Below are 19,288 nucleotides of genomic sequence, written 5' to 3' on the forward strand. Positions count from 1 at the left end.
AAACTGTGTTGTTAGCCAGCAGGACAGCCTGTCCCCAGTCCCCAGGGTCACGTCACACACTCCCAGCAGTGGTTCTCGGGAATACCATGGCACAGAGGGCAACTTCAGAAACTTTGGAAACAGGAGAAACCAATGTGTGGGGGAAAACGTGGACACCTACGTAGGTAAGGCTGGCCGGAGCCCCATCATGTGTGCGTGTACATATGTACTTAGATAAAGGGCCCCCGAGACTTCAGGGTCCGTATTATAAGCTGGGACAAAAGATAGCTAGATGACAGACCTGCCCTCTAGGGACTCTCTGACTAGGGACGGACACAGGGAGGAAACAACTCTGCAGATAACTATCCCGTTAAGTGTAGTAACAAGTTCTACACGAGCTCAGAGAGAGAGGTCATCGTCACAAATTCTTCGTGGTGTGAAGACTTCCTAGTCTACTGGTGACAGCCTTTGGCATTCAAAAACTTTGAATCTTGGCACCCTCGCTTTAAGGCTTTGTGATTTTTAGACAAGTCACTTAACATCTCTGCCACTCCATTTCCTTATCTATAAAATGGGGACAATTGTAGTCGCTTGTATGGTTGCTTTGAGGATTAAATGAGTTAATATGCAAAAGCCTTTGACAAGTGCCTGGCAGGTGCCTGGCATAGGTATGCATTGGTTGGAGAAAGCTCTCCCTTTCCCCCCAGAATGCAGTCCCGCATACGGATCCCAGCGGGACACCATGTCCCAACCCTGGGTCGTGTAGCTACATGTGACCAGCTTTGTTGAAGCTGGTGGGAGCTTCCCTTCCTAATCAAATGCGGCTGGTTCAGACAAACCCAGCCACGTCTTCAACCTTCTATGCAAAACCCAGAAATCTTGCTATTTTAGAGAAAGACAATAAATACCATTGTTAATTTATTACTGTGGACTCATTTTGCAGATGAAAAGTTCAGGCCATTCTAGACACATATTTGTGGGTCTAGACTAATAAAGGTATAATATCTTAGACCAGGAATGAGGGTATGTCATGGCCTACCTCGGAATTATCTTCCGACATTGCCGCTGATGGATAAGGCGTGGAAAATTCCCAGCGCTGGCTCAGGAAAGAGCTCACCTGCTTAGGCTTCCATTTCATTGAATCAGCTGGTGCCTTGCTCAGCAGGGGGAACCCTCATCATGACTTCCCCCACCCCCGGGAATCCTGTTTGATAATGAAACTAGGATCAAAGGGATAGTTTTCCTAATACAAACTCCAAAGAAAGGATCCAGTTTTGATTTGTTCTTAGGAAAATCTGAGAGTTTCTTGGGGGGTATAGTCCTCCAGCCCTAGAGAAGAGAGCTGTTCATGTAAACAGAGAGAAACAGAGAAAGTGCCCTATGCCCTGACTATAGCTTGGGCTTCTCCACTCCCTCTGGTCCTCGGCTGCCAGACTCCCTCCCCATGTCTAGCCCTGCAGCTGACCTTCGGTGTCCGTGAGTCCCTTGCCCTTACCTGCCCAGCCAACTGCGTATTAAAGCCCCTGTAAGTGGCCAAAGTGTCGATAAAGTAGAAGGTTGAAATTTCTCTTTTTAACTTGTAGAACATACTTTTTGCTGAGAAATAAATTAACCTGTGCCTTCATTATTATTATTTCTAATTTCATTATATTTCCCCAGTTTCCCTATAAGGAAAACAAACTCAGGGAGATGTGAACCAAGTTCCATTCAACTCCATAAAGGGAGCAGAGGTTACCCTCAGAACACTCAATTTCTTTGGTATCAGCTTCATAGCATGTCACTCCCAGGAATAAGCCTCAGTTTACTCCTCTGTAAAATGGGGCAATATACCTACCTTACATACTCTACAAAACTCACGAAAGGTCGAACCAAGATTATGTTTATGAAAGCATTTTGTAATCTATATTGAGCTCTGCAAATGCCAGGGGTTCTGGTCCTCTGGCTCCTTTTAGTGCTTTTCAACAGGAGAAAGGTAGAAAGATCAATGTGAGAAAAGATGCTGAAACCTTTCACAGGCGATGAATCTTATTCCCTGTGACTGTATCAAACCACATTGAACCGTGTCCACCGTTAGGTTAGATGAGGCTGTTGTTCAAATGAAAATGTCACTGTTATTTATGGTCTAAGGTCTACCTGTCTCCAAATAGGTTTTTAGGAGGTGTTAATTTATTGCTAATACTGTATCTTGTATTACTTTGACATTTGACTACTAAAGGAATGAGGCACAGAGGACAGGTGAATGTTAAGCAGAACTGGGGAAGGGAGGAAATGCCTGGGGTAAACGACTCTCCCCAGAAATCCAGGTCTCTGTGGGATCTCGCGGGCATGAGCCCTGACAGGAGGCTCGGTCAGTGAGGACACTGCCTCTGCCCACTAGGGTGAGTAGAAGCGGAGCTGTTAACCACCCTTAAAGCCCAGTGGAGGTGACAGGAGTTTGCAGAGAGCTAACCAGAACCTAGAAAGAGAGTCAGTGGTGTAGAGGAGGTCGCCTTGAAAGGGACACTGCTGGCCTGAGCGACGTCCTAGGAGGAAGTCAGGACCCTGCTCTCCTCCCGACTCCGCCGTAGCTATCCTGCTGGGCCTCCCCCTACCGCTGGAAGTGATGACCCAAGCCAAGGATGAGGGAGCCTCCAGGGAGAGAGATGAGGGAAGAGAAAGGTGGAGAGAGGGTCTGGAAGGGCCCTTAGAAGAGTTCAGGGGCTGCTGCGTGTGCCTGGAGAGGGACTCAGTCCCTTGGAGCTGTGCACCGACACTCCCTCCCCTGTCTAGGGAGGAAGGAGAGGGTCCGCTGAAGGGAACAGGACACCGAGCTCCAGTTCTTACAGGGATAAACCCAAGCTCACCAGAGACATTCTGCACCCTCCATGGGCTCTGTTGTACATCTCTGTACCCTGTAGGGATCACGCACCAACTCCGGGAGCCCTCAAAACACGCTTCGCTCACCAAAGCCTCAGCAGCCCTGCCACGCTCGGCGCCGACTCCAAAAAGCAGCTACTTGTAGCTAAATGGTCAATTCTTTCCTTTATTCAGATCAAAAACATGGAAAAGTCCCATATTTTACAATACATATCCTGAATCGAGCAGTTAATCAAACAACATGGGCATTCCATGGGAGCCTCCTCTTAGCAATAATGAACAAAGATGATGCCGTATAACTTAATGGAGAACAAAATGCATTTTGTCAAGACCGAGTACGAGCAAAGGAATTTAAGAAATTATGTACCCTGAAAAACCACTCTCGAAAGTAATCAGGAAAGCTAATCTGAGCCTTACTGACTACATAACTGCAAAATAAGATAAACGATAAGCAAACAATCTTTTGAGTCTGGCCGATTAGTACTCATCTTTGGTGCAAATGCAGCGGCAGATGTCAAAGCGTCTCCGAATCATGTCACACCCTGCTTACAACACACGAAGGGCCCGACGGGCCACGGAGGACACAGCAAGTTTCTGCGGATGTCAAGGCTCTTGGACAACATGCTTCCCTCATCCCTGAACACCACGCACACATCCCCTGTGCCACGACCACGGTGGAGATGACCCCGCCTCCAGCACGATTCTCCTAGGTCTCTACTCCTCACCCCCCCACCCCCGCAGCTGCCTTTTCCTCTGCCTCTTCCCTTCTACAGCTTTCCGATTCTTCAAGACCCAGCTCAAAGGCCCCCTTCTTCCCCACTGGGTTTTCTCTAGAGAGTCTTGTGGTTGAAATGCTTCCTTCTGCTGGGCTCCCAGAAGCATTTCCCACAGACTCCTGATGTTGTCCTCCTCACGGTCTCCTATTTCTTCTTGGTGTGCGAGTCCTTCCCTGCCAGGTACCCGGGGAGAGACCTGAGATTCCTCTAGCTCACCCCTGACATCTCGAATGGAACCTAGCCCCGTCTCTGGCGTGCAATCAGTGTGTAACTGAATTTAATTAAGCCAGTCGTACTCCACGTACTGGTACTCTCAGAACTCCCTCGAATGTCAGTGAGCAGATAGTGATCTTATTTCATGCTCTAGAATATATAACTCACCTGTGTGTCGTTTCTGGGTCAGGGTGGTACTATTTCACGCTCTAAAAGACATAATTTACACAATGAAGAAAATAACTCCTTTAGACCTCTAGAGCTGAACTTTTATAAGTTGCCACCTCCAATACACAAGCCATCTGAAGAAATTAATGGACATCCGATATGAAAGCAATTATTCGGATCCTGCTGGAAGGATCGACTCCAACATAGTTAGGTCATATAATTGGAAACCGCATGAATTGATATTTGAATCTGTCATTAGGCATTTTTAGAGTGGATGAATTATCTTGTATTCTGGATGTGGGTGAATGTGATTTTTGCAGGCGACTACCCCTAAGATTTGCCTGTTTCTAAAAGGTTTCAGTGCGCTAGGCTCAAGCAAACAGTTCCTACATTTACAGTTATAATTACTTCGAAGTTCAGAGCTCACATTTATAAATTGGCATGGCCCTGAGTTGGCCTCCAAGACCCACAGGCATATGGACATCAAGCCCCAGAATCAGTGCAAAGACATGGCCAGTTCCCCGATATTGAAGATCTCCAATGTAATAAGAAAAACAGACTGCCCTGCTTTGTCTTTTGGTATCATGGGTATGAATCTAGTCTTCTCAACCAGGTTGTAAGTCCCATGAGGGCAGAGACGACACTCTCTCTCTCTCTCTCTCTCTCTTTTCAGGGCATCTTAGGTCTGAAATAAAAACCATTGATTTGGGATGCTTTTAGGTGGGTGGTTCCTCTTATAAGGCAATCTTCTTTCCATTTTTAAAAATTTGTTTATTTACAAGATGTATTAATTTTAGGGGAGAGAGAGTGTGAGCGGGAGGGAGGGGCAGAGGGAGAAGGAGAGAGAATCTCCAGCAGGCTCTGGGCTGAGTGTGGAGCCCGACAAGGGGCTCAATCCCACAACCCTGAGACCACGACCTGAGCCAGAATCAGGAGTCAGATGCTTAAGTGACTGAGCCACCGAGGCGCCCCTTCACTGCGTTTTTATTAAATGTAAAGAAGAGGAAGATAAAAGTAATGTGATGACTCTTCAAGAAGAATATGTATACAACAAATGGTGACATGGTGTTCTCTCAGCTCAGGAAACACCAATGAAAAATAGACATTAATGATAGCACAAAAGTCAGACTCTTGGAAGAATCTGTGACCCAAAGGGTAGAAATTTATGAGGAATTTATCACTTATATTCGACCTACTTCCAAAGGATAGAGGCGAGTGATATATGGAGGCTGTGGCATCTACGACTGAACTGAGAGTCTAGAAATATGACTCAAGATTTAGCGCGTCTCTAACTTGTTATATGTAATTGCGCAAATCATTTCCATACTTTAAGCTTCAACTATAAAATGGGAATAATCACATGGACCATTGTGAGAATTGAATAGGACTCTATCCAAAAATAAATATAAATATATATTTTATTATACTATATTATAGTATTATGTATTATTGTCTTATATTAATATTGTTAATATATTATAATAATTAGGATATGTTCATCATGGTATATATTAACATATAATCTATTAGGTCATTATTAATATTTTAGATTATGTATTTTCAAATATTCTACAGATATTATGATGTGTTATTACTGTATTAACGTAATATATTACTACATTTAAATCTATTAACACATTATATACATTATTATTAATATATTTTACATATATATTCAAATACCCTATAGAATTATCTAGGGTCTACAAAAATTGGATACATTCTCAGTTAAATGGAATCTCCATTTACCAAAAATCCTGGGCCAACTTGGAAGACAGACTATCAGTCCTACCTGTCCCCAAAAGGGAATTAGTGCCCTCAGGGGGTAAGACATGCCCAGCCTTGCCAGCTGTACTGTAAAGTAGGAATTCAACCTGGAATGATCTCACACACCCCCCTTCTGATCTTGAGATTTTATTACTCATTTGGTAAAGTTCCTGTGACTGATATTCAAGACCTTATACTTCAGGTGACGAAGGCATGGCTGGGAGGCCAGGCCAGGGAGAAGTCTCAGAGGTAGAGCCAGATGGAGGCAGGAGGGGGACCAGAAGCCAGACTGCCCGCCCCAACCGCTGCAGTTTCTCTAATCCACACTGACACAAAGCTACCCACATCCTCTGACCATTTGTGCTGAGAAGCGAATGTGGGCCCGTGGGACTGGGAACCACACACCCTCTATGCTGATGTTCACACCGGGGCAGGGCAAGGCGAATGCCAGTCAGGAGTCGGGGATGGCCAGGCCCGGTGGGAGGTGATGCCCTGGCCTGGCCCCGTGCCTCCTCCCATACCACTCTGTGCCCTTGCTGACGGCTCAGGGCCAGCCACGGGCCCTGACTGCGGGGAGTTTTCTGCCCTCGGGTTCTTTTCAGAAATCTGACAGGCCCAATAAAGGCCCAGTGCTGAGGGAGACAGCGGGCTCTGAGCCCTCCCGGCAGCCCCCACCGGGCCTCCACTGACACAACGGGGCCGGCTGTAATCACATTACACCCGCGTCTTTCATAATTACCCTCTTTCTCCCAGTGACAGAGCATCCCAACGGCAGGGAGGGAACTATTTTTAAACTAATTCTTACCAAAAAAAAAAAAAAAATCACAAAAAAGAGTGTCATTTTTCCACAGATACAGTTCTGGTTTATAAATCACCCCAGGGACAGAGTGGGGACGAAGGCTGGCAGAAGCTGGGAAATCCAAACAGAGCTCTGGCCGCCCACCCCTGGAGATCACCTCTGCTCACCAGTCCAACAACCTGCACGCTCATTTTTTTCTCTCCTGTTGTTTTCTTCCTGAGGTATTTCTGTCTGTCTCCATCTCTTGCAGCTCCTCTCTGAGCCGTGGGAGTGGGAGCCAGGGAAGGAAAAAGAAAAACCCCAAAGGCATCGCTTCGGTGTGAGTGACCAGTGGCCCTTCCTGTTGGTCACCTCCCCACCTTACCCGCCCACACCCCCAGCTTCTGGAGACCAGCTCTCCTCTCCCTTCTCTGTGCGTGTTTCTCCATAACCACCGCCAAGCTCCTCACGGTGAAGAAAGCAAGCCAGGCGAGGGCCCGTGGAGGAGATCGAGGGCAGGAAGAGGCCCGAAGACCGGCTTCGGCTGGGGCAGGTGCTCCAGCGGGGCTCGGGGAGCCAGGCTCTGCCCACAGGCCTCGGGAGAGGAACGAGCACTTCAGCCGCCGGGCACCAGCTCGCCTGGAGGACCGGCCTGCTCTGCACCTCATACAAATTACCCAGAGACTCCTCTTGGTGCCGGCCCCGATAATTGCACTGATAAGGAAGCGGGGGTAGGAAATGAATCAATGGCCCCACGCAGGTTTCCTGAGTATCAGTCTATCGAATTACTGCGACTCTATTGCACTCTCCTTCCGAGGGTCATGAGCTATCTGTCTTGCTCACGAGTGCTGGTGTAGCGCTGAGGCCCGGGTGTATCACTGTCCCTCAGGTTTACATTTGCTCCCTCTGCCTGTAGAAGTCTTGTCGGAGTCTCTCTCCAGCTTGGCTTGCTTCCCGTGTTCCCTCCTCCACCTCCTCAGGTTTCCCCTCTGGTCGCCCCGACACACACACACACACACACACACACACACACACCGCTGCTCTGACTGGCCCATCATGGCCCCAATCCTGGAGTCTTATTAACTGTAGCTGGATGAGCCATCTGAGAGGTAGGAAGACCGTGAGGGGACGCAAGGCTCTGCTGGTCCCCTCCAGCCTAGGTCACCTCTCATAACACGTGGCATCTAGCTTACAGGTGATGCTGTCACCTCGCACCAAAGCCGGGTGGTGGGTCTGAGAGCAGGTGGGGCCCCTCTACAGGTGACAAGCATATGGAATGCAGCCCTCAGGGGTCTGTCACAAGAGGAGGCCAGGCCCCAGAGGAAGCTGCGGAGTTCTACCCACCAGCTTCACTGACGAGCGCCACAGAGAGAGACCACGTGCTGAACAGTCATCATTCCTCGTTGGAATGGGAGGTGGAGGTAGAGAATAAAGGCAGAAAGGGAGGTTTCAGGGATGCGAGAAAGAAAAGCCCCTTGGAAAAAATGAAGTGACATGAGCTTAGCGCAGTGAAGGACTATTTATTCAGTCAGAATTAAATAAATGTCCATTTCATTCCCCTTCCCTTCAGCAACGTCAGACGAAGTGAGAAACATGAAGCCCTCCACGCCGTTCATTCTGCCTTCTGTCTCTACCTGTCCCCAGAGCAGCCACCTAAGCCACACGGAAGTATAGACACTAGAGAGAAGCAGAGGGGCCTGTGGTGTGGTCTGGGGTGGCTTGTGGCTGAGCTGGGTGGACGCACACCAGCACGAACCTCTGCGGGCCCTGGTCTCCTTAATTACTGGGAAAGGACAAGTTTTTAAAGTGTCCCCCAACTCCTCCAAGATCAAGGTTTACTAGTTTAGAATTGTTCTTGATTCTTTGGGACCCAGTGGACACCGGGCACTTTTAAACAAAGAACCCGCCAGACAAGCCTTCCCTCCCAGCGGGAGAGACTAACGCAGTTTCTAGGGTAGTTGCCTGCACTGGTGGAGAAAACATTAAGCTAAAAGTCATGGCTGTCAAGATGTCCTAAATCTGATCCCAGGAGAGGAGAGTGTTGATTTTTAAGAGCTCTGAGTCTTTTCATGAGAATGGTATGTGGCCACTAATTAAAGTTGGCTGAAAACAGCAGTTGGGAGTACAGACTATGGTCAGCAAGATCTGGGTTCAGTCTTGGCTCCTCTGTTCATTAGCTGTGCAATCTTGGTCAAATTCCTTGGCCTTTCCCAAAGTTCGTTTTCCTCGTCTCAAATAATGGAAAGAAAGAGGACCTAGCATGGTAGCAAAAACACTGCAGAGCCCTCCCTGTTTACAGAGGGACTGACTGACTGATGCCTCCTTCTGATTGGCTGTGGCCCAAGCCAAGCCAGTTGCTAAATATCTTGACTCCTAAACATCACTCCTCCCTAGTTTATAGAATCATTGTCAGAAGTGAATATAATTATATAAGAAAAACACTGAGCTTGGTGCCTGGTAAAGCTATTGATTTTGCTATGGGTTGAGTTGTGTCCTACAAAGAAAATGTAGTGAAGTTCTTATCCCCAGTATCTCAGAACGTGACATCATTTGGAAAGAGGGTCATTGCAGATGTAGTTAAGATGAGGTTATACTGGAATGATGGGCCCCAATCCAATGTGACTGATGACCATGTGAAGACACAGAGAAGACAATATGACAATGGGGGTGGGGTTTGGTGTGTCCCGTCTACAAACCAGGGACTGCCAGGACTGCCAGTTAGGAGAGAGGTATAGATCTTCCCTCAGAGCACTCAGAAGGAACCAACCTAATTGACCCCTTGATTTTGGATTTGTAGTCTCCAGAATTGTGAGACAAAAAGTTCAGAGTTCATAGTTACTCAGTTGAGATTGGTGACAGCAGCCCTAGGAAGCCAATATGGTTTTATAGTGAGTAGACGCCTCAAAGCCACATGAGAGTATCAGGAAAAAGAAGACCATAAGGTCCATTCTAGCTCATCCTCTCACGTAATTCTTGGAAGCCCATCTTCAGCGTCCTCATTAAGCAGACTTTCCACTTGTGCCTGAATACTTCCAGTGGCAGGGAGCTCACTACCCACCATGACAATTAAGTGGTTCTGATTGTTAGAAAAGCTATTCTCTAAATGGAGCCAAGATTGGTTTCCTTGTAGATTACCCCACTTGGTAGAAACTAGTTCCCTTGGACCTTTTGGCAAATAGAAGTCCAATCCTTCCTTCAGCTTTCCATGGCCTTTCAAATACTGACATTGATAGAGCAAGTACGTGCTTGTACATGTCAGAGTTTTAGCAAACGCGATGTCTTCTTGGGTATGATGCACTTCTGACAGCCACTACGGGAGGGAGAGCTCTGAAGGGCCTCTCATCAGCATTGAAGGTGCCAGCCTGGAAGGGACACACATCACTTCCTCAGAACTGATCAGCCAGTCCCAGCGGCATGGCCGCACCGAACCAAAAGGAGGCCAGAAAACATAGTCCTACCATGTGTCTGGAAAGCCAGGCCGGAAGTACGTGGCGAAGGGCACCGACAATTACGCTATCCTATCAGTGCCGCTGTCCCCGAGTCATATTACGTGCAGCCCTCTCTGGGCATTCTGGGCATGTGTTGGTCATCGTAATGATCACATCGCATTGTTATCCTATTTATTGTGTCTTCATCGTCTCCACAAAACTGAGAGTTTCTCAGGAACAGGGACTGGGTAGGGGAGGGAGGGCACCTGGGTGGCTCAATCGGTTAAGTGTCTGTCTTTGACTCAGGTCATGATCCCAGGGTCCTGGGAAGGAGTCCTGCATCAGGCTCTTTCCTTAGCTGGGAGTCTGCTTCTCCCTCTGCCTCTGCCCCTCCCCTCTGCTCATGCTCTATCTCTCTCAAATAAATAAATAAAATCTTAAAAAAGAAAAAAGAATAGGGACTAGGTCATATGAAGTGTTTGGTCTGGGATGAATTTTAGAAGAGTGACCATATAGCTAGAGTAAAAGGCAGAGTCCTTGTAGTGGTTTATAAGGCTGTATCTGAACTGGCTCTCTCTACCTCTCTGACATCTCCCCACATCTACTCCTTCATTCGCTTGGCCACAGTCTCACTGTCCCTCAAACTCACTAGTCCAGATCCTGCCTCTGAGCCCTCACACTTGCTTTTCCCTATATCTAAAATGCTGTTCCACTGCTCTCTGCTTGGCTCACCAGTCCACTTCTCTGAGGTCTCTGCTCAGCTGTCACCTTATCAGAGAAGCCTTTCCTGACCATGCCTTGTAATATTAGCACGACTTTTCCTGCCCTGTTAGTGCCCCGACCCCTCATCTTTTAGTCTTCTCCACTTACATTTGCTGATACAAACACACACAAATGAATGTTATATCATCATACACCAAATAACATATGCTATGCCTTACAGGATACATTATACATGGCACACAGGTTTCTCTGCTATCTGAAGGTAGAGTTTCCTATGAAAGCTTTCATAAGTTGAAATGGCATAAAGAGAAGAAACACTACCATTAATTCATATGGAATAGTTTTTTAGCCTTGCCAAACCCAAAAAAATTACCTCTCTTGGGCTTTTCTAACACCTTAGATCACATTTTGCTAATGGACACACAAAATAAATTGAGATAAAGTACAGATGCTCACAGACACAGTTCAAAGCTCCTGCGGCTCGAAGTGAGATGCTGAGTGTCGTCCCTAGGGGAAGTGGGACAGCATCCATCCCTCTCACTGCTTGAGGTACGCACTGCCTCTATCACTGTGTACAGCAGAATCAATGCTGAATGCTGTTTTTGCTTTTTTCCCTAATTTCCTAAATGTAAGAACCCTTTTCAGAACTAATATAGGTCTCTCCCAAGTGAAGGTGGCATAACGCCAACTCTCAAAGAGCAAGAGATACTTGCACACGATTATTTTTACTATTTATTGTTTGCACTCCCTCTGACACACACATACACACCCAGGCCCAGACACATGTGCAAACACACCTGAAAGAGACTTCTATGAATGAAGGAACCCACGTATGGTAGGTACTCAATAAATATCTGTCAAATGAGTGAAAAAGGAACCAATGTACCTCATGAGTCTTCATTTCTCTGGTCCAATGCCAAGTTCCTCCCTCTCATAGGACAAAACTGAGTCTCTTCAACAACCTGGCCCCCCAGAAGTGGTCAATGATTCATGCGGTACAGAGCGAAACAGCCCTTTCCTTCGCCTTTGTTCTGTGTTTTAATTCATAAAGCCTAAATTTAAGTAAGATTTTGGAGGTTACAATATCACGCTGTCGATGGAATCATAGTTAAGTTTGTAACTGACTAGGGTCATAAGTGCTATTCACACATAAAGTAAGACTTCTGCTCCATGGTTACTTCTGTAGTTGTCGCTTTGGATCTAAGTGTAGGACTGACATTCTTCCCTCTTAATTTGCCTGTCACTTGTCTTCCTTTCCAGTTATAACATCATTTATTCTTTCACTTATTTATTGAGTGTCAACTACATGCAAACAAATCTGCATTACATGCTATGGGTTTTATGGGATAATTTTACAGTTCCTGGGTTAAAAAAAAAAAAGCTATTCAGCAATAGCAGTATGGATCAGACAAACCAATGTTAGTTTAGTAAAAGAAATAGCTAAGGCTCCTCGGCCTTCGGTGTGAGAGCGAAGGTCAGTGACTGATAGCAGAGCCATTCTGGGGAGCTCTCAGTGATAGAAGGGGCAGAAGCAACCTTCCAAGGAGGCAATGGCTGGGGACCCGGAAACAGAAAGCCAACAGCACCCTACACTGAGGGCCTTGGAAAGAGCTGACAGCCATGAGGGTAATTTGGTTCAGACACATCACTCTATCTATCCCCAAGGCTGATTTACCTTATCTTGATGTGGCCAGTGGATCACCTCGTCCCAGATTAGCTCCAAGAACCTCTCCCTTGTTCAAACAAGTTTGAACTTTCTTGGTGTCCACTGATGGATGAGACTTCCCCTGTGTTCCAGCAATTTCAGGGCAGTCCTTGGAGAGGGGAAGAAGCAGAACAATTATTCTACATTATCTGTAAACAATATTTATTTATTTTAATTAATGCCAGGTACTAGGTAAGTACTGTACAGATAATAAACATCCCTACAATTCTGGAAGGTAGGTACCGTTATAATCCCCATTGTGTAGATGGGGAAATGGAGGCCTACAGCTAGAAAAGTGAAGGAGCTGGGTCTGAACCCAGACGGTCTGGCTCTGGTGTCCATGATCTTAACAGCTCTGCTCAGTTTCCTCTTCATACTGGAAACAGGGACAGACTATGGTTCAATATACAACATAAAGGCTGAGTAATGAGATGTGGTTTTTGTATGAGTCACTAATACAGATCATTTTTACCAAAACCAACCCTCAGACACTGTCCAGTTGAACTGAAAGGGACAAGAATAATGAATAACTTGAGGATAATGGAAGGAGATCAAATAAGTTGGAGAATGATTCAGCCCTTTGCTCACTCGTTAATTTATCTGTTTATTCGTCCTTCCAAGCGTCCACTCATTCATCCAACAGCCACGCACTGAGCACTTTTGCTGCCCGAGGCACACATCAAATGCTGCAGATAAGACATGGTCTGACCAGAATCGATTTTGCAGTCCAGGTGGGGAGAACCAGGCAAAGGAGACGCAGGTCTAGCGTGAGACATGCTGTCAGCGGGGCTTAACTTCGCCTCACTGGGGAGAGCAGATGACGGGACAGGAGGGAAATGGTGAAAGGAAGAAGCTTCACGGAGGAAGGAACATTGGATCTGACCCTAGCAAAAGTCTCTAACCTCAATATTCCCAGGAAGATCCTAGAATTACACAACTGCCATCAGAGACAACAGAAAATTGAACATGCTTTCAAGGAATGAGCTAGAGCACAGCAGTTAGGAAGACAGGCTTGGGGTCTGTGAAAGTTCATCAGGCCTGAATTCAAATCTTAACCTCTCCAGGCAGAATTGCCTCGATCATGAGATGGGGATATCTTCCATCATGAGATGGGGATATCAGCCCCCCCTAGGGCTATCCCCAGGGCCAGGAAGGTCACGTGCAAGGTACAGAGCCCAGTCTGGGCACCAAGCCCCATCACTAGGCACCAGGCATCATTTGTGTCTTCTCTCAGTCCCAGCTAGCCTTACCCCATCCCTCCGTCTTTAATCTTCTTAGAAGCTGTAACACTACCTTTAGAACCAAAATTTGTAAGCCTCTTTCCTCTTTTACATCAGGGATAAAAAAGAAATATAATTTCTGCAAAACTGATTTGCATTACAGTAAATTTCTCATCCTCTGTGGGTTTTGGTGACTAGGTAATCAGCAGAGGAGCTAATTCATTATTTTAGCAATTTAAACAGGACCTCGGAAGAAAGGCACCCCGTGGTCACAAAGCACCGGGACTAAACTAATGAGAAGATTAAAAGAAAGTTCGGCTCACACAGTCTCCGATAATCACAAACGTACCCAAGGATTATTAACAACCACAATTACCTGGAACTACATTATCTGCCTGGTTGGTTATTCCAAAGTCAACTCGTATTGAATACACGGGCTTAGAGGAGTTCATAAGTTATTTTGAAGTGGCTGACAGGGCCCCCTCGCTAACAAATATGTGGGAAAATATGAGGGTATGCCTGAGGCTCCCTGGTACCCTTCATCCTACTTCTCACCCAGACGTGAAAGTAAGCTCTGAGCTCTCCTTGGAGGAATAGCTTAACCACCAACCCCCAGTTGTCAGTCCTCACAGGTCCTCTGGGCTGGGCCTTACTTGCCTACCAGGGGGCTCAGATGCGAGCATTCTAGATAAGCCTTTTGAGAAATCAAAATGTCTTTCTGCAGAAGCAGTGTCCATTTTCAGGAATCCATCCCTCTCCGGGACAAAGCTCTGGGCTTCTGTGATCCTGATAGCTACTGTCCCTTCCCAACCGACCCGTGGAAAATCCTAAGTGCCTCCTCTACAGCTTTGTAGGATTTCGCCCAGCCCTGGTGCTCCGCACAGGTCTCAGGGGTCATCTCCTTTCTCCGTCTTTCTTGCAGATTCCCACAACTCCCGGCTGTGTGCTGCAGGCTGGTGTTAAACCCGGAGCTCTGGCTGAGAGAATGGGGGTGGATGGGGAAACGGTGGTCCTGAAGAACATGCTCCTTGGCGTCAACCTGATCCTCCTGGGCTCCCTGCTCAAGCCCTCCGAATGTCAGCTGGAGGTCACCACAGAAGGGGTCCAGAGACAGGCGGCGGAGGAGGAAGGAAGTGTGGCCAACTACAGCGCTTCTGGCAAAGAGCAGCCTATGGTCTTCAACCACGTGTACAACATTAATGTGCCCCTAGACAACCTCTGCTCCTCTGGGCTGGAGGCCTCGGCGGAGCAGGAGGTGAGTGCCGAAGACGAGGCGCTGGCGGAATACACGGGTCAGACCTCGGACCACGAGAGCCAGGTCACCTTCACCCACAGGATCAACCTCCCCAAAAAGGCCTGCCCCTGCGCCGGCTCAGCCCGGGTGCTGCAGGAGCTGCTGAGCCGCATCGAGATGCTGGAGAGGGAGGTGTCGCTGCTCCGGGACCAGTGCACCAGCAACTGCTGCCCAGAAAGCGCGGCCACAGGTAGGGGCTGGGGGCTCAAGGGTCCCCTGCAAGGGCAGCCAAGGCCCGGGGGCGGGGGGGTGGGGTGGGGTGGAGGATAGTGTGCTGGCGGGGCAGCCTCTCTCCGGGCACGCACACACGGAGGGAACAGTGCGCTGCTCTGCTCGCGGCTGCAGCTCTCTGCCACTGCGTCTCACGTCTACATGCGGTCCTTCCCCGGGGGAATCGGGGCAGCATTTTCTACACTGCTCAGTCTGAAATACATTAACCTGATTTGGGGGGGATGAGTCAGGTAATGGTACATCGGTTCAGCGCAGCAACTTCTGTGGCGAGCAGGGAATTTGGTGTCTGTCTTCATTCATCTTTGGTTTTCACAGGCTGTTGAATTGATATCTCTCCATGTTAACCTCGGGGACTAGAGAACGCGGGCGCTCTGCTCGCTCAGCCACAGCCTCTCTCCCATCTGAGTAAATGATAGTCATTAAGGTCTCCGAGGACCTGGCCTCATCTCCCGCAGGATGCAGGCTTCAGCTCCCTCCGCAGACGCGCACGTGGGTGCGCTTGCACACACATGCACCTGCTCACACGCGCACGGAGTAATGCGCACTCGAAGGGCTGATTCCACACCCCCAAAGGCTGGGGGTCTTAGATTTACCTCTCGACTCACCCACCCTGACTAGGAACACTTAGAAATTACTATCTTGACCTCTCTGGGAGGGGTCATTACACCTTCAGAGCCAGACTCCCTGAGTTCAAATCCTGGCTCTGCTACTTACTAGCCGGTATTTAAGCAGGTTACATAACCTGTGCCTTCTTTCCCCACCTACAAATGCTGATAAACGACAATCACAGGGATGACTACATACAGAATTAGGACTAAACAGATGAAAGGCTGGCTTCTGGTAAGTCCCATGGCAGCAACAGCGATCTGCTGACCCTTAACCAATAAAGATTGTGTTAGTCCCCTTTTATGTCCAGTCCTCTCGCCCACAAGGCACCTTAGAGCCGCGCCATTCATTCTTTAATGAGAAAGGGATTCATCTAACTATCCTGGGTTCCGGTTTTCAGCTCTGTAGGTTCTGGTATTTGGAGGCTTTCCAGGGAAGAAGCTGGAGGTGGCAGGGATGACACGGAACACACCAAAATTAGGGGCAGATTCTGTGTGGTGAAATATTGCCCAAGTTTTCTCACCTCTTTGTTGGCCTCATAACCAAAACTATAAATAAACAACGTGAAGAAGACAAAGTCCAGTCATTCAGTCTCCTGTTCTTCCTGTTCTTTGGTGGGAACTTTCAGGCCATTTTGCCTTTTCAGTGGAGCTGAGGAATACAGGGAAGTCATAGGTGTCCATGAACATGAACTCTTCAGTGCCCAGCTGGGCAGCCTCTGAGTGAGTTTTCTCCCAGCTTCCTACTGGGCTCCGTGGCAGATGTGGAAAAATCCACAAGCAAGAACTATGTTAAAGCAATGTCTGTGGCGCTCTTTCAGACCACAGGGCTAGGTAAAGTGGCAGAATTTAAAAAGGCTGTAACTTGCTTGATTTCATCTCCCCAGAGCCAAGCACAGAGAAGGATGCCAAGCAGGTACTAGGCTCGTGTTTGCTTAATTTGTTTATTTGACTCATGCTAGACAGATAAATTAACCCCTGTAGTTATGGTGTGGAAAGGGCCGGGGCAGAGATATGCATAGAATCCAAAAAGATCAGAGCAAACAGTAATGAAATGAGACTGAAGTTATGGGAAGCCTTAGAAGTGACCCTGGTGCTGAGTTGTGATAAATGAGCCAAGTTAGTTAGATGGCGGGAAGGAGAGGGAGCAAGATGTGTCTGTAGCACAAATGACCTTGCCCTCCACAGCAGCCTCAGCACTCAGCCTACCTCCCCTTGGGTCGCCATCAGTACCCACAGCCCGCTCCTGGGTGTCTTTGTCAGGGACCTGCACTGTGGCCAGAGCATCCCACAGGATTAAACCCGGGTTATCTTCTCTGGGACTGCCTGTTAATGCACCCTGGCTTAAGCTCCTCCCTCCCCTATATCCCCCTCTCTCTAATCAGTTTCTCCTGGGAGCACTTTCTAGTAAGTCCCTTGACCTGAGCCCTCATCCAAGATCTACTTCCAGGGGACCCAAGCTAAGACACACTGAAGGTTAACTCCTGGAAGACAAGTCACCAGATCTCATTTATCCTTGCCCCCAGCACCAAGCTAGGCACAGGCAACCCAGATTTGGTGAGAACTGTTTATGAAATTGGGTATGTACCAAACTAGGTTGAGCTTGACTGTCAGCCGCCCAAATCTAACCAGAGAGTGAGGAGAGAGGTGTGTGCCCACCCCTCCCCTGCGCCATTTACAGGAGGAGCCACTGCTTCCCTTTGACCTCCTCCTTGACCCTTCCAGGACAACTGGACTACACGCCTCACTGCAGCGGCCACGGCAACTTTAGCCTCCAGTCCTGCGGCTGCATCTGCAATGAAGGCTGGTTCGGCAAGAACTGCTCCGAGCCCTACTGCCCGCTGGGCTGCTCCAGCCGGGGTGTGTGCGTGGATGGCCAGTGCGTCTGTGACAGCGAGTACAGCGGGGGCGACTGCTCCGAGCTCCGGTGCCCGACAGACTGCAGCTCCCGGGGGCTCTGCGTGGATGGAGAGTGTGTCTGTGAAGAGCCCTACACAGGCGAGGACTGTAGCGAGCTGAGATGCCCCGGGGACTGTTCGGGGAAGGGGAGATGTGCCAATGGCACCTGCTTCTGCCAGGAGGGCTACGTGGGGGACGACTGCAGTCAGCAGCGGTGTCTGAACGCCTGCAGTGGGCGAGGACACTGCCAGGAGGGGCTCTGCTTCTGCGAAGATGGCTACCAGGGCCCTGACTGCTCGGCAGGTAGGATGAGAGGTAGGAAGGGGGGCTGCAGAGGGCGTCCGGCGAACGAAGCGGGGGTGGAAAGAGAGATGGGAGGGAAGGTGTATTTCGTGCAAAGGAATTCCCAATTGGGTTGTGCTCATTTGCTTTCGAAGAGAGCCAGGTTCTTGCGTCGGTCACAATTGATGAGATGGAAAGGCAGACACCAGAAATCGTCACATTCAGTCGGAAAGTTCTGACTGAGACTAGAGCAAAAGCGATGCTACCAAAGGTGACAGCATTCCGCTGTCCTCGCAGTGGAGGAAAGGAAAGCAGAGAGTCCCGCCACGGGATCACCTTAGGCAAGGCCACTCTATAGCTCAAGGGGCTGCTGAGAGCTCCACCTGCCCCCAGGGGTCCCCCTTGCCGCTTGCCATATTCCAGGAACATGATTTTCCTTTTCCACGCTACTGCACAAAAGGGCGGTTCGTCCGCAACAAACAAGACTAGCCAGGCACACTGGTTATTTCATAACTCACATGTTGCCAGAGCTTCCTAATTGATGAAATGATCTAGTGTCCACACAGAAAAAAAATATTTATAGGCGGGACTCCTGGGTGGCTCAGTTGGTTGGACGACTGCCTTCGGCTCAGGTCATGATTCTGGAGTCCCGGGATCGAGTCCCACATCAGGCTCCCAGCTCCACGGGGAGTCTGCTTCTCTCTCTGACCTTCTCCTTGTTCATGCTCTCTCTCACTGTCTCTCTCTCAAGTAAATAAATAAATAAATAAATATTTATAGGCAAGAAATTAAATGTAAACAGGAATAAAGTCCTAAAGGCATCAAACAACAACTCACATTCTAACAATTAGTACAGAATATCAAAAGGCAATACAAAAATAAAAAATTTTTTTTAATTTTTAAATTTTTTTAAAAAATTAAAAAAAAAAAGAATATCAAAAGGCTGTGACTCACTTTGTTCCAGAGGACATTGAGCAAATTAGAACCAACCCCACACGTAGTCTAATGCTGTGAAAGCTGATACAAAGGTGATATCCTGAAATGAAGATCTAAATCCAGCAGAGGGGAAAATATTCATATCTCACTGGAAATTTTTTTAATCTAAAATTAGATGATTTTCATCATTTCACTGTTATTGCTCATCCTTTTCTGACTGAATCAATGGCTCTTGCTGATACATTTTGTTTGTGTATCAGGTTACCTGATTGACCTTGATCCTTTCCATTTACGAGTGAATCTGTAACAGTGGGTTCAGAGGATGCACTGGGAGGATTTAAAATAAAAAATAACAGCAATCAAATATCTTTAAACCTTCTGATGGGTTGTCTGCTGGGAGGTCAGCTTCATTGATTTTCTGGTCTTCA

The 19,288-nt window shown here is 47.9% G+C and overlaps 1 protein-coding gene across 2 annotated transcripts in view; it reads left to right on the top strand.

Annotated features, from left to right (window-relative positions):
- TNR (tenascin R) overlaps positions 1 to 19,288 on the top strand; it is a 397,062-nt gene that overhangs the window by 300,599 nt on the left and 77,175 nt on the right. The window contains exons 1-3 of one of the 2 annotated variants that reach the window (XM_059412853.1): positions 7,047 to 7,268; positions 14,536 to 15,097; positions 17,469 to 17,945. In XM_059412853.1, the coding sequence (XP_059268836.1) occupies positions 14,599 to 15,097; positions 17,469 to 17,945 (976 nt within the window). In that variant the 5' untranslated portion in view covers positions 7,047 to 7,268; positions 14,536 to 14,598. Of the gene's footprint in view, positions 1 to 7,046; positions 7,269 to 14,535; positions 15,098 to 17,468; positions 17,946 to 19,288 lie in introns of those variants that run through there. The other variant, XM_059412852.1, reaches the window with a different exon arrangement.

Source organism: Mustela nigripes, chromosome 10 (assembly GCF_022355385.1).
Source record: "Mustela nigripes isolate SB6536 chromosome 10, MUSNIG.SB6536, whole genome shotgun sequence".
Classification (NCBI taxonomy): domain Eukaryota; kingdom Metazoa; phylum Chordata; class Mammalia; order Carnivora; family Mustelidae; genus Mustela; species Mustela nigripes.